Here is an 11978-nt window from a genome sequence, read left to right as displayed (position 1 = left end):
CAGTTTTCGATTGTTGGAATCACCTCAACCACGTCCTCCAAACCCTGCTCCATAAATTGGGCCTCATGTGCGTGCCTCGGTCTCGCGGGAAGGTTAGCTGGATCTGGATATATAATAATAATCGCGCAATGTCCGACCATGCCATCTGATTATTCCTAGTCCGTTTCACGCCTGTCACAGTTTTAATTACTATGTCATTCTCTCTCGATCACCTCTCGTTAGTCCTTGGACAATGGCTGCAGCCTATCATTCAGCGGCTGCCGCCTCAAGTGCAGGATGTGTTGGGACATCCACTTGCTCCTAAAGCTATCCTTGTGTTGTTGGCGCTGGCCCTCGTGCGCCAAACGAACCGTTACTTGACGAACCGGTCATTGAACAACGGAGTACCTCTCGAGAAATGGGAGCCCGACCGCGAACTGGTGCTGCTTACCGGTGGCTGCAGCGGCATTGGCAAGCAAATGGTGCTTGATCTAGCCAAGACTGGCGTTCGCGTGGTGATTCTCGACATTCAGGAACCGACATTCTCTCTACGTATGTGATATCACAGCCGGAATCGGGATCTCTACTAATCGCTTGAGTAGCGTCGCGAGTTACGTTCTACAAAGCCGACATTACCTCTTCGGCCAGCATTGCCGAAGTCGCGGAGAAGATCCGGGCCAAGCTCGGCGATCCCACGGTTCTCATCAACAATGCGGGCGTTGGCCATGACGGCACGATTTTGCAGAAGCCAGAGGCCAAGATCAGGCAGACATTCGAAGTAAACACGGTCTCTCACTTCCTTATGGTGCGCGAATTCATGCCGAGCATGATTGAAAAGAACCACGGGCATATCATCACCATTGCCAGTATGGCCAGCTTCATCGGTCTGGGAGATATGGTCGAGTACAGCTGCACCAAGGCCAGTGCGCTTGCTTTCCACGAAGGTCTGCGCCAGGAGTTGCGTTTGTGGTACAAGGCGCCCAGAGTTCGGACTTCGTATGTGTTCTCCCCACCTTTTCCCATTAGGACTCTAAGCTAATTTTTTGGTAGAATTGTCCATCCCCTCTGGGTTCGCACGCCAATGATCAAGGTCCTAACCGACGCTGGCTCGGAATTCAAGCAGCCAATCCTCACACCGGAGATGGTTTCCGCCGCAGTGGTCAAGCAGGTCGTCAAGCAGAGCAGCGGACAGATTATCCTTCCCTCATACTATACCCCGCTTAGCATGCTGCGAGCGCTGCCGAATTGGTTCCAGGAGTTTGCCCGTGGAGTTGGATCTCGGGACTTTATTAAACTCCGCGAGTGGCAGGCAAAGCAGCTCAAGGAGCAGTAGATGAGACGCTATGACTGAATTTATACCCTGTTTGAATATTGTCCGAACTTTTCATGCAACATTTGAGTTTGAACTATGCTGTGTAACCATTATATTTCCGGGCGATCCCTCGGAGCGTAATACTTGTGTAACAACGCTCGATTACTCCGTAGAGTAAACAGATCTCAGATTTAGGGCCCCAGCACTGACAGAAGTACAAATAAGCGTCTTACTAGTCACATGTACTTAGCGCTAAGTGCAGACGCTCATGTCCTCTTCGTACACCAAAGATCTCGACTCGGGTAAAATTTATATACATGTTCATATCCATCCATAAAGCATATTCCTTACACTCTCATTCTAGCATTAGCAGTCTACATCTTCTCCAACAGCTCGCGGATAAATGCCTTCGCCTTGGCCCCTTGCTGCGTCTCCCGCTTATCCCCAAGGTACAGATTATAAACAGGCGCAACATGCCCCTCGCCCTTGCCAATACAGAATTCAACATCCCCTTTGAATCCCTGGCGCAGCTTCTCCACGAAGTCTTCAATCACAGGGAAAAGGATCTCGCGCTCGCCACCACAGACTAGAATCCTACGAATGGGGAAGTTAGCATACCAATCGATCGGTGCGTTCGACAGATCAGTATAAAAGTCATTTGGTGCACCACCAAGGTACCCTGGTCCCCAGATCTCCCCGACACGGGGGGTAATCAGGTCGCCGCGGGAGTCGACGACGCGGCCGCTCATGTCGGGTTGAAGAAGAGTCCAGGGGGCGATCATGACTGCGCCTGCGAGACGGTCGTCGAGTTTGAGTTTGATGGGATCGATTGCCGGGTGCGGGTGTGCGAGGTGCGAGAGGACGCCGCCGACTAGGTTGCCGCCTGCGGAGTCGCCACCAAGCATGACGTTGCTTGCTGCGTGGCGTTTCTCGACGAGAATGTAGCGCAGCGCTTCCACTGCTTGACGCAACTGCGTGGGATATGTGGCTACTGGGGCGAGAGTATACGTTAACGCGAAGATGGCGAGCGGATGGCCGTGGCGCTCGGCATCAGCGACGAGCTGGGCGAAGAACTTGAAATACCCGATGTTTGCGGGGAGCGCAAAGCCGCCACCTGCATTTTTGTTAGAACTCTATTTATATTGATGGTGAATATGGTTCGACGCACCGTGATACCAAACCAGGATATTCTTGGAGTTTGGGTCCCCAATCCAATGGCCCATCGCGCCATGGTCGAGTTTCAGGGTCAGGGGCTTCTGTCGCACAGAGCGAATCCACGCATTGTACACCAAATTCGTGCTTGGTAACACATATCTGCAAACCATCAGCAAACTAGTAACACAGATTAATTTTCCGAGTGCTTACTGCATCTGAAGCGCCGAAAAACGCGCTGTGCTTTTTCTAAACACAGAGTACCCGATATGGAGCAGCCAGTGGGTGGGATATTGAGGGGCACGCCAGGCAACGGTCAACACTGCCCACACAAAGGTGAGCGCGACTGATAAGGCAGCCGGAATATAGTCGAGCTTCTGCGCGATGGTGAGCATGATGTCGTACGTTGTCGTGGCCTGATCTGATGCGTGTTCTTCCTAATTTCCCTCGATATATGTATCGCACCCTGAGTCCGGGGAGGCAGGAGTTGCGCACTACTCCGAGGAAGGAGACATCACTGCATGTGAGCCGCAACGAAAGTCGCAAGCGTTACTGCTTGCAGTTTGGGGTCAGAAGCGATCGATCGCGAACCGAGAAATTCAAAGTTCCCAACAGAATCCGGGGTTGCGCCAAAGAACAAGATCCCGAGGCTGGTCCGCGCGGTCTCGCTGCTCTGCCTCTGCTCGCTACTCTTTCCGCTTTGGGACAAGCCTCGGCACTCGTGGCAGATACTTCAACAACCAACTTTAAAGCTTCATGTCCGCTTCACATACACCTTTCTTTTTCTTCTCAGTGTCTTGCATTAACGGCTTTCGTGTGATACCTTAATAAGAGCCCGACCATTTCTTTTCTTGCCTTGCATCAACACACACAAACATGACTGATTATGACGTCGTCATTGTTGGGGCTGGTATATCCGGCATCAACAGCGCATACAGAATCCAGACCCAGCTTCCACACCTTCGCTATACAATCTTAGAAGCTAGAGACAACCTTGGAGGCACTTGGGATTTGTTCAAGTACCCCGGAATCCGCAGCGATAGTGATTTATACACGTTCGGATTCTCCTGGAAGCCCTGGGATCGAGATGTTGCCATTGCAGAGGGAGGCGCCATCGTCGACTACCTCAAGAGCACGACTGAGCAGTTCGGTATTGCGGACCGCATTCAATATAAGCAGCGTTTGCGTGGCGCCGACTGGTCATCCACCGACAACACCTGGTCATTGTCCGTGGAAAACACGGCCGACGAGCAGATGAGAGTCATCTCAGCCCGCTTCATCATCTTCGGCACAGGCTACTACGACTACCACACGCCCCTCAAGGCCGATATTCCCGGGTTGGACCAGTTCACCGGTCAAATTGTGCACCCCCAGTTCTGGCCGGAAGACTTGGACTACTCAAACAAGCGCATTGTCATCGTTGGAAGCGGTGCCACGGCAATTACTCTGCTTCCAAATCTTGTTGAAAAGGCCCAACATGTCACTATGCTTCAGCGCAGTCCTACCTACATTCTTCCCTTGCCCAACCGCAAACCTCTTCTCAGCTACCTCCTGCCGGCGTTCATTGCGCGCCCCCTAATCCGCATCAGCTGGATGCTTTCGTCTCGATTCTTCTTCCTTTTCTGTCAGGCCTTCCCCTGGATTGCTCGTTTGATCCTCCGTCTTGCTGCAACCCATCGGCTCCCCAAGAGCGTACCATGGGATCCCCATTTCCGGCCGAGCTACAACCCGTGGGACCAGCGGCTTTGCGTTTCTCCCGATGGTGACTTCTACAAGAGCTTCCACACGGGCAAAGCATCCGTGAAAACAGACACAATTGCAAACGTCACTCCAAAGGGTATCCAGCTCAACTCTGGCGAGTTTCTTGACGCAGACATGATTGTTCCCGCGACTGGTCTGCGTCTCAGGATCGCAGGCGGTGCCTCTGTCACCGTTGATGGCGTTCCTGTGCAGGTCAGCGAGAAGTACATCTGGCACGGCATGATGCTCCAGGATATCCCCAACGCCGGCTTCATCATCGGCTACACAAACGCCTCCTGGACGCTTGGTGCAGATGCCACGGCTCTCACTCTGTGCCGACTCCTCAAGGGTCTCGAGAAACGCGGATACTCAGCCGTCGTACCCCGTCTTGCGCCTGCCATGGCAGCAAACATCCAGCCTCGCCGCCTCCTCAACCTCTCCTCTACATATGTCACCAAGGCAGAGAAGGATCTGCCAAAGGCTGCGGACCGTGGTCCTTGGGTGCCGAGAGATAATTACTTGAGTGACCTGTGGTTTGCGAAATACGGCAACCTGGATGAGGGAATGGAGTACCTGGGGGAGAAGAAGACGCAATGATTCTATGCCTTTTTTCCTTGTATAACTTTGATTTGTTTCTGTATGCAATGATACCGCTTCTTTTAGATATGAGCAATGCACTTATGATTCGAGTTTTATAGTTTCCTGATTAAATTAGGGCACGGGTAAATTCTCCGTCGGATCAGTGCGTAGACCGAATGCTGTACGACATGAAATATACCCACTAAACACCAAAACACAACAGATTTACACAATGGAGAGCCACACTAACCCCCTCTCAACTTCCCTGCACAAACGAACTCGTCCTCTTAACCGGCAACCCACACTTCTCATACGCCATATCCACCATCCTCGCCTGCGCAAGGCTATACTCGCCACCAACCCAATCAACCCCCTTCTTCCCATTCACGCGGTTGACAAACTGCTCAAGCTGATACCGGAACGAACTCCAATGCGCCTCTCCCGGCTCATCAATCCCCGCATCCCGGAATGTATAGACCTTCCGGGACTCCTTCTTCGTCCACCGCTTGACGACCCGCTCAGCCTGCCGGATAATATATTCGTCCTGGATATCGAGCCTGTGCCATGCTGCCGCCATCATGAAGTTACTTAGCGTGACGCGTCGGATGCGGTGAAGTTTCTGGCCGGGTGCCGGTTTGGGTCCGCCTGTGGCATTCGAGTCGTCGATGGGGACCTCGACTTCCTTGTGTAGGACTGTGATGTTGAAGGATGGGAAGGAGAGTGGGCCGCCGCTGATATCAGAGACGATTTCGCCCTTTCTTCCATTCGAAAAGGAGAATGTTGCCTCGGCGCTCTCATCGATCTGCTCGTTTGGCGACGGAGCGCGCTTCACAATGCACCGCGTACATTCCTCCGGCTCGGCGCCCATGACTTCCCGGAGAACACTCATAGGATACATACCTATATTGAGCAGCGATCCACCTCCCGTCTCATATTGTCGCTGACTGCTCCCCTTGGGAACAACGTACGCGGGAACCTTTGCGACCGAAACCACCCGCTCAACATTCGGTTTGTCGACGAAGGTGAGGAAGACGCGCCAGGCTGGCTGGAAGATATAGTGCAGGGACTCGAGGACGATAGGTGCATTGGGAGATTTGAGGAGCGGTGAGTTGAAGAGGGCCTCTGCTTCTGTGGCGTTTGCGACTGAGGGTTTCTCGACGAGGACGTGTTTTCCTTTCGAGATGGCTTTGACGGTCCATTCGTAGTGGTGGCTTACAGGGAGGGGGATGTAGATTGCGTTTATGGCGGGGTCGTTGAGCATGGCTATACTCAGTTAGTCTGCTGCTTCAAAACGTGAAATACCTAGATGGACGGAAAGGGAGGGGGGCTACTACCTTCGTAGCTATCATGCACCTGGGGTATACTGTGTCGCTTGGCGTACTCTGTCGCCCTTTGCTTGTCGCGTGCTGCAACGCTTTGGACGATAACGCCTGGGTGTGTCTTTGCTGGTTTGATCAAAACAGTTTCTCTGCTGAGGGTCAGCATCGGAGACTGGGGGGTATAAGCGAAAAGAGAAGGCCGACTCACGCGATATTGGCCGCACCCAGAATTCCAAACTTCAGGGCGTCTCGCGACTTGGGAAGCTCAGTAGGCGAGTAGATCTGCCAGTTGCGGGCAATAAAGGAGAATAGCGAAGCCATGACCAACTTTTCCCTGCTCTTGATTTACTTAGGGCTGTGTTGAATGGGTTCGCAGGGCGCTGCGATGGCTTTATAAAGACCATCCCGAAGATAAGCTGGAATAGCCAGACTTACAATCTTTCCATTTCGATTCAAGCCCCTACCCAAGATCTACGTATAGTATACTCCATCTCGGACGAATTACATTTCTGCCCTTTTCGCAAAGTGGCGGTGCTAGTGCATCCTGGGGCGATTACATTTTTGCCGGTTTAGGGCTAGTTTGCAGCCTAATCTCGCCTTGAAGGTCCCACGTCAGCACTATCAACCTGCAACTCTCCAAGAACTATCTCCGGCATCTCCTGGGTAATTCCTTATTCCAATTCATCGGTAAGGCGAGCGATGGAAGACGCTCGAGCTGCAGAGAAGAGGCAGCGAAAGAGGATCCAGAATCGGATCAACCAACGGGCGTTCAGTACGTGTGCCTTTTTGGACCCCATACTTTGAACACAGCTAACGATCATAGGAGCCCGCCATCAGGGCAAAGTTCCTGGCTCGACCAAATCAAACAAACAGCGTCAATATCACGTCTCGAGCTGGCGTCTCGACGAGCAACAGACCACTACTGGTCTGATCACCTCTGCAAAAGCGGAAATAAGCTGCTACCCTCTCCCGCAGGACCACAGGCTGCTTCACCTCGTGAAATGGAACGTGTTTCGCGGCTTATCCCAGAATAAGATCCTTCTCAATCGGCTCACAACGCAATACCGGCTCTCGGATACGGCCCTGGCCGAGCCGTTCAAATACTACGAGACATCAAATTTCCCGGAGTATTCGGTCATCGTTCCGGTGACGACAGGGGGCCGGCCTTTCTGTGACTCGCTCACGCCCACGAGCACGCAAATGAATGTCGTCCACTCGTCGTGGATAAACTTCATTCCTTTTCCGCGGATGAGGGAGAATTTAATCAAGTTCGAGTTTGAGTTTAGCCACTCGGATCTTGTTAGGGATCTTGTTGGCGATTTGATTAATCTGAATCTGTTTGTGACGAATGCGCTATCGTCGTCGTCTTCTCCGGGACTGGATCCAACACTTACTGACAAACAAACGGCTTTGCCGGAAGGGGAGTCTGGTCTCATCGTATGGGGCGAACCATATAGAGCGGAGAGTTGGGAGGCGACGCCGGAGTTTCTGAGGAAATGGGCATGGGCTGTGGCAGGATGTCAGGACTTGATTGATTCGACTAACCATTGGAGGAGAGCGAGGGGTGAGGATCCGGTGCAGCTGATCCCTGGTCATATGCGTGTTGCCTGTTCTCATAGCGAGTCCGAGTAATCATGGATTGTAATAACTGCGTTGACATAAAGCTTTGAGAAGCTATTGATTGATTCACGGCCTGAGGGCTGCTGGGGAGTAAGCCATGAGGGTGGACGATAAAATCTGGGCGCGGCTGCAAGCTGGAGTTGAGGACGGTTGTGTACTGTGATAATTCAACAGGTGTTCGTACTGGAGCTGAAATGCCTGTTTGTCCCTGGTGTAACGTTTACACGACAGTCCGGAAATCGGAAGGACATCAGTTGATTGGCGCGTGTCCGTCATGGACCGGAGCCTAGAAAAGATCAGCATAAGGTCAAGTGGCCTAGTACACTTGGGGTTTTATATCCCAGCAGCTGCTATACATCCGTGTCACGGGGAACTCTTTCTGGAATCCGTTAACCTGAGGTTGCTCGGGGTGCCCAGTTGAGTTGTTCGAGATCAAAGCCAGAACATCGCAATTAGGGTGAGAAGATTCAAGGCAACCAAGAACCTGGAGAACCTGCAAGTCAGCTCTCCGCAAACACCACCCGGACTACATGGTTACTCCGTTTTGCATGCAGTGACGTCTTTACAGGCACTTTTGCCTTAATGGTGTTGGTGCATAAGGACCGTGTAACCAATGTGCGGGGATCAACCAACCCTAGCGAGCAAGCAAAAGAAGCAAAGATGTAGACAGCCGTCAGAGTATCCATATAACCTGATAGCAGAAGTAGTCTTGCATGCATGCATTGCAAAGGAGAATTTCACTGAGCGTAAGTATTAGAGATCTTAAGCGGATCAGGCTTTCTGCCCATGTCCCCGCTCATTGCAATACAGCCCTCCCTCAGTTACACGCGGCGAAGCTCACGGAGTCAAAACATGGGCTTCCTATCCCGTCTCTTCATCACAGCATTGGCAGTCACCTGCGTGGCCACGGACACCTATCTTGACGCGGTGTGTGGTACAGCCAGATCCAGCGAGCTGACTACCTTCCAGCAGCCTGACGGGCACAATGCAACTAATGGTCCATGGCGTGGGCTCGCTTGGGGAGAGGTCAACTTCCTTCATACTACCGATACCCATGGGTGGTTGGAAGGCCATTTGAACGAGGTAGACTATGGCGCGGACTGGGGTGACCTTGTCTCCTTTGTGAAGCGAATGCGTGACAGGGCTGACCAGCTAAATGTGGATCTTCTTGTGGTCGATACTGGTATGATCTCTTTCTTTCTTCTTTGCCGTGGTCCACTAAAGTGCTCACATCGGCTGGAGGGGACCTGGTTACTGGCAACGGTCTCAGCGACAGCACAAAGCCGTACGGTCGAGTGTCCCGCGGTCTCTTCGAAAACCTAGAACTCGACCTACTGACTGTCGGAAACAACGATCTTTATCAAAAGGACGTCAGCAGAGATATCCATGAAAACTTCTACCGGATATATGGAGACAGATTTGTCACGAGCAATGTCGAAATAGAACTCGATAATCGAACTATTGTGGGTCTGGGCCAGCAGTATCGCTACTTCACAACCAAGCACGGTCTGCGAGTTATGGCCTTTGGATTCACTCTACTTGATTTCAAACTGAACATGACTGCAACCGCCACTTATGTCCGAGGGCACAACTACACTATCAGTCAGCAGTGGTTCAAAAGGGCTCTAGAAAAGGAGGTTGACCTTTATATCTTGCTTGGGCACGCGGGACTACGCGATAATTGTACCTTCAAGGGAACATACGCCAACGAGAATCCGCTCGTCTGCTTCGAGGCGTACCTGCGACAGCACAAACCAGACGTCCCAATCCAAGTGTTCGGCGGCCATACTCATCAACGAGACTTTAAGTGCTTTGATTCCCAGTCCTCCGGGCTTGAGTCAGGGCGATATAGCGACACAGTTGGTTGGGTGGCCCTACGCGGCGTGGTTTCCAACAATACTGCATGGAATGCGACCAAGACCCTCCCTGCTGGAGTTAGCACTCCTACTAAAACATGCACACCAGCAAAGACCACCGCCGCAATGTCTCCGGCCTACTATATCGATCGCCGATATCTTGACTTCAATCGCCGAACATTTGCCTATCATGCCATTGGGGCTCAAGACGGGGATGTGCCCGCTGATTTCGATACGCCTTTGGGTCGAAAGGTCTCGGACGATATCTTGAAGGCCCGAGAAGATTTGAATCTCACGGTAGTGCTCGGATGTGCGTCTAGATCTTACTATCTGTGGGTCTGTCCTCCGGGAACACCAGGAAACATATATACCCTATTGAAGGATGCCCTAAACGAGACAGTCAAACATGAGACCTCCATAAATCCGCGGGTGATTCTCATGAATAACGGCTCCGTCCGGTACGATCTGTACCGGGGCAATTTTACTGTCGGCGACGCATTGACAATCTTGCCTTTCAACGATGACTTCTTGTACATCCCCAACGTGAAGGGTAACGTCGCACTGTCTGCGCTTGGGTGTCTCTCAAAACCAAAGTCGAAGAGGCCCACAGGTACTGTGCAGGATATACTGCTTCCCTTGATCGATGCGGGAAATTCCGTGCAGCACACTCTTCACGCGCGTCGTTACTTTCTCCCCAATGATCCAAACCCGGGTCACGTCACACACGACGATTTTGGCAACTGCACGGGGAAAGTACCGGAGTCCGAAGCCTGCGGTGACGACACTATCCATTGGGAATTGAAAGAACAATATGCCAATCCGACCTACTTTCAGTACCAGGATATCGAGGTCAGTGAGCAGATCAGCAAAGTCGATCTGGTGTTCATCAGTCACTTCAAAGACTCGATATTGAAGTGCCCGGGTATCAACGGAACGTATATAGAGAGAGATGTCCAGCCATATATGAATAAGGGGATCACAACAAGGACTTTTCTTCAGGAGTATGCGAAGAAGAAATGGAATAGCTCAGGTGCTTGCCAGATCGGGAAGTAGTCACAACTTCGAGGCCGTGAAAGAGCATGCACGAGCAGGTTCCGACGGCTCGTATCGCAAGTTGACTAGGAGATGAGATAGTAAGTGGTTTCGGTGGCAGGCAGTAGTCGAATTTGTGGTTGTTTTCGGGAGTCTCAAATTGCCAAGTGCAGAATGAAATAGTTGCCTGTACTTCAGGTTCCACGTCCTTTCAGCGCTCGTAGCTATCTTGCTATTCAACCGATTCTACGGGCTTAGGATTTCCTGGTTTCTCCTTAGTAACACGAGTAACACGGTGACCATATTGGTGCCCTTTTCTCGAAACGGGAATGTAAAAACGAAGGACTCGAAGGCGAATGACATGATCAGCCGAAATTGTAGCCGGACAAATGAAGAGTGTTGGGGCAGAAGAAAAGATGGTGATGTTGGTATAGAGGAAGCAACATGGCCTGGTATTTGTGTCTGTTCGTAGACACCATGGATGCCTCGGTAAGCAGAGAGACATGACCAAGGGCCCATGGGCTGAGGCGGTAAAGCCAGGAAAGGAGGGAAGAGCCTTCGAGACTTAAGATCCCCACGACGGTCACAAGCTCTAGGTTCTAGTCACTGACTACTGGAGGGGTGATGGGAGGTAACACGGTAGATGCATCACAAATAAGGGGCAATGCGTGGACATCCAACGGGGCTGTGAGACAAAACTCGCTCACTGTGCGACCAGGAGGATATACGCAAGCTTCACATCTGCCCATTGGCCCATGAATCACACCGCAACTCATGCTGTAGAGAGATACCCCCTACCTATACTGCAGTCCAAAAACACAGAGGTGACGTACATGTAGGACTGAATAAGCAAATATTCCATAAATATGCAAGGGCCACTGTTCCTTGCGAGACGCATCGCGCAGGGTCGTTTTGGCTCATTTTCTCGCCTAGAAAAGTGTGCGAGGCAGATCATGGGTAGTAATAATCATCGAGTGGCATGCAAGGGGGTCGAAATGACCATGCGGGGATTCCCAAGCTCTGATATTTGCAGCGCATCGTTCAGGAACCGGGGTGCTCAACTTAAACAATGAGAGACTAGATCAGACCTGGAGAAAAAGGATTGTATGTTTACAGTACTTCGACGTGTGAAGCGAAGCAGGGACTGTCCACGATTCAGCCTAGTATACACTAGACCTACTATCCTTTCCCTAATTATACCTACAGCGCTAGGGCTTTAGTGTATTCGGTTTCATTCTCGAAGACTTGGAGGTTATTATGCCAAGCTGATACCAAGCAGAATGGAGCGATCAAGACAGTGTAGGATTGGCCAAGGCTTCCGCCTAGCTAGTGTCAGAGCGTCGGAGCACATCACATCCGTCCGCTGTAGACAATTTCGTGCGAGGCCCG

At 51.7% G+C, this 11978-nt stretch overlaps 6 protein-coding genes across 6 annotated transcripts; 4 read left to right on the top strand and 2 right to left on the bottom strand.

Annotated features, from left to right (window-relative positions):
• Window position 1: 1 nt before the first annotated feature.
• BJX68DRAFT_216200 (SDR family oxidoreductase) lies at window positions 2-1360 on the top strand. The gene is made up of 3 exons (XM_071037819.1): window positions 2-531; window positions 582-975; window positions 1030-1360. The coding sequence occupies exons 1-3, from the start codon at window positions 192-194 to the stop codon at window positions 1310-1312; spliced, it is 1017 nt and encodes a 338-aa protein (XP_070901970.1). The 5' UTR covers window positions 2-191; the 3' UTR covers window positions 1313-1360.
• A 29-nt stretch (window positions 1361-1389) lies between these two features.
• BJX68DRAFT_216178 (lipase/thioesterase family protein) lies at window positions 1390-3078 on the bottom strand. The gene is made up of 3 exons (XM_071037815.1): window positions 2657-3078; window positions 2460-2605; window positions 1390-2405 (listed from the first exon to the last, which is right to left on the bottom strand). Exons 1-3 carry the CDS (start codon window positions 2836-2838, stop codon window positions 1666-1668), a joined length of 1068 nt encoding a protein of 355 aa, XP_070901969.1. The 5' UTR covers window positions 2839-3078; the 3' UTR covers window positions 1390-1665.
• Window positions 2969-4880, top strand: BJX68DRAFT_216171 (flavin-containing monooxygenase). The gene has a single exon (XM_071037814.1). The coding sequence runs from the start codon at window positions 3320-3322 to the stop codon at window positions 4778-4780; it is 1461 nt and encodes a 486-aa protein (XP_070901968.1). The 5' UTR covers window positions 2969-3319; the 3' UTR covers window positions 4781-4880.
• Window positions 4881-5018: 138 nt separating this feature from the next.
• BJX68DRAFT_263918 (Gfo/Idh/MocA family protein) lies at window positions 5019-6402 on the bottom strand (the record flags this gene model as incomplete). Its single annotated transcript, XM_071044804.1, has 3 exons — window positions 5019-6025; window positions 6097-6230; window positions 6290-6402. 3 exons carry the CDS (start codon window positions 6400-6402, stop codon window positions 5019-5021), a joined length of 1254 nt encoding a protein of 417 aa, XP_070901967.1.
• Window positions 6403-6717: 315 nt separating this feature from the next.
• Window positions 6718-7873, top strand: BJX68DRAFT_230773 (bZIP transcription factor). The gene is made up of 2 exons (XM_071039256.1): window positions 6718-6853; window positions 6905-7873. The coding sequence occupies exons 1-2, from the start codon at window positions 6781-6783 to the stop codon at window positions 7711-7713; spliced, it is 882 nt and encodes a 293-aa protein (XP_070901966.1). The 5' UTR covers window positions 6718-6780; the 3' UTR covers window positions 7714-7873.
• Window positions 7874-8553: 680 nt separating this feature from the next.
• BJX68DRAFT_253542 (Ser/Thr protein phosphatase family protein) lies at window positions 8554-10610 on the top strand (the record flags this gene model as incomplete). The annotated part of the gene is made up of 2 exons (XM_071042729.1): window positions 8554-8884; window positions 8944-10610. The coding sequence occupies 2 exons, from the start codon at window positions 8554-8556 to the stop codon at window positions 10608-10610; spliced, it is 1998 nt and encodes a 665-aa protein (XP_070901965.1).
• Between the last annotated feature and the right edge of the window lie 1368 nt (window positions 10611-11978).

This window comes from Aspergillus pseudodeflectus, assembly GCF_044049435.1.
Source record: "Aspergillus pseudodeflectus strain CBS 756.74 chromosome Unknown BJX68scaffold_9, whole genome shotgun sequence".
Classification (NCBI taxonomy): domain Eukaryota; kingdom Fungi; phylum Ascomycota; class Eurotiomycetes; order Eurotiales; family Aspergillaceae; genus Aspergillus; species Aspergillus pseudodeflectus.
This window is presented reverse-complemented; position numbering and strand designations above follow the sequence as displayed.

Coding starts and splice junctions, on each gene's coding strand:
- BJX68DRAFT_230773 (XM_071039256.1), top strand. CDS start 6,781: ATGGAAGACGCTCGAGCTGCAGAGAAGAGGCAGCGAAAGAGGATCCAG. Junction 6,854..6,904: donor GATCAACCAACGGGCGTTCA/GTACGTGTGCCT, acceptor TAACGATCATAG/GAGCCCGCCATCAGGGCAAA.
- BJX68DRAFT_216178 (XM_071037815.1), bottom strand. CDS start 2,838: ATGCTCACCATCGCGCAGAAGCTCGACTATATTCCGGCTGCCTTATCA. Junction 2,606..2,656: donor TTTTCGGCGCTTCAGATGCA/GTAAGCACTCGG, acceptor GATGGTTTGCAG/ATATGTGTTACCAAGCACGA. Junction 2,406..2,459: donor TATCCTGGTTTGGTATCACG/GTGCGTCGAACC, acceptor ACAAAAATGCAG/GTGGCGGCTTTGCGCTCCCC.
- BJX68DRAFT_216200 (XM_071037819.1), top strand. CDS start 192: ATGTCATTCTCTCTCGATCACCTCTCGTTAGTCCTTGGACAATGGCTG. Junction 532..581: donor GGAACCGACATTCTCTCTAC/GTATGTGATATC, acceptor TCGCTTGAGTAG/CGTCGCGAGTTACGTTCTAC. Junction 976..1,029: donor GCGCCCAGAGTTCGGACTTC/GTATGTGTTCTC, acceptor ATTTTTTGGTAG/AATTGTCCATCCCCTCTGGG.
- BJX68DRAFT_216171 (XM_071037814.1), top strand. CDS start 3,320: ATGACTGATTATGACGTCGTCATTGTTGGGGCTGGTATATCCGGCATC.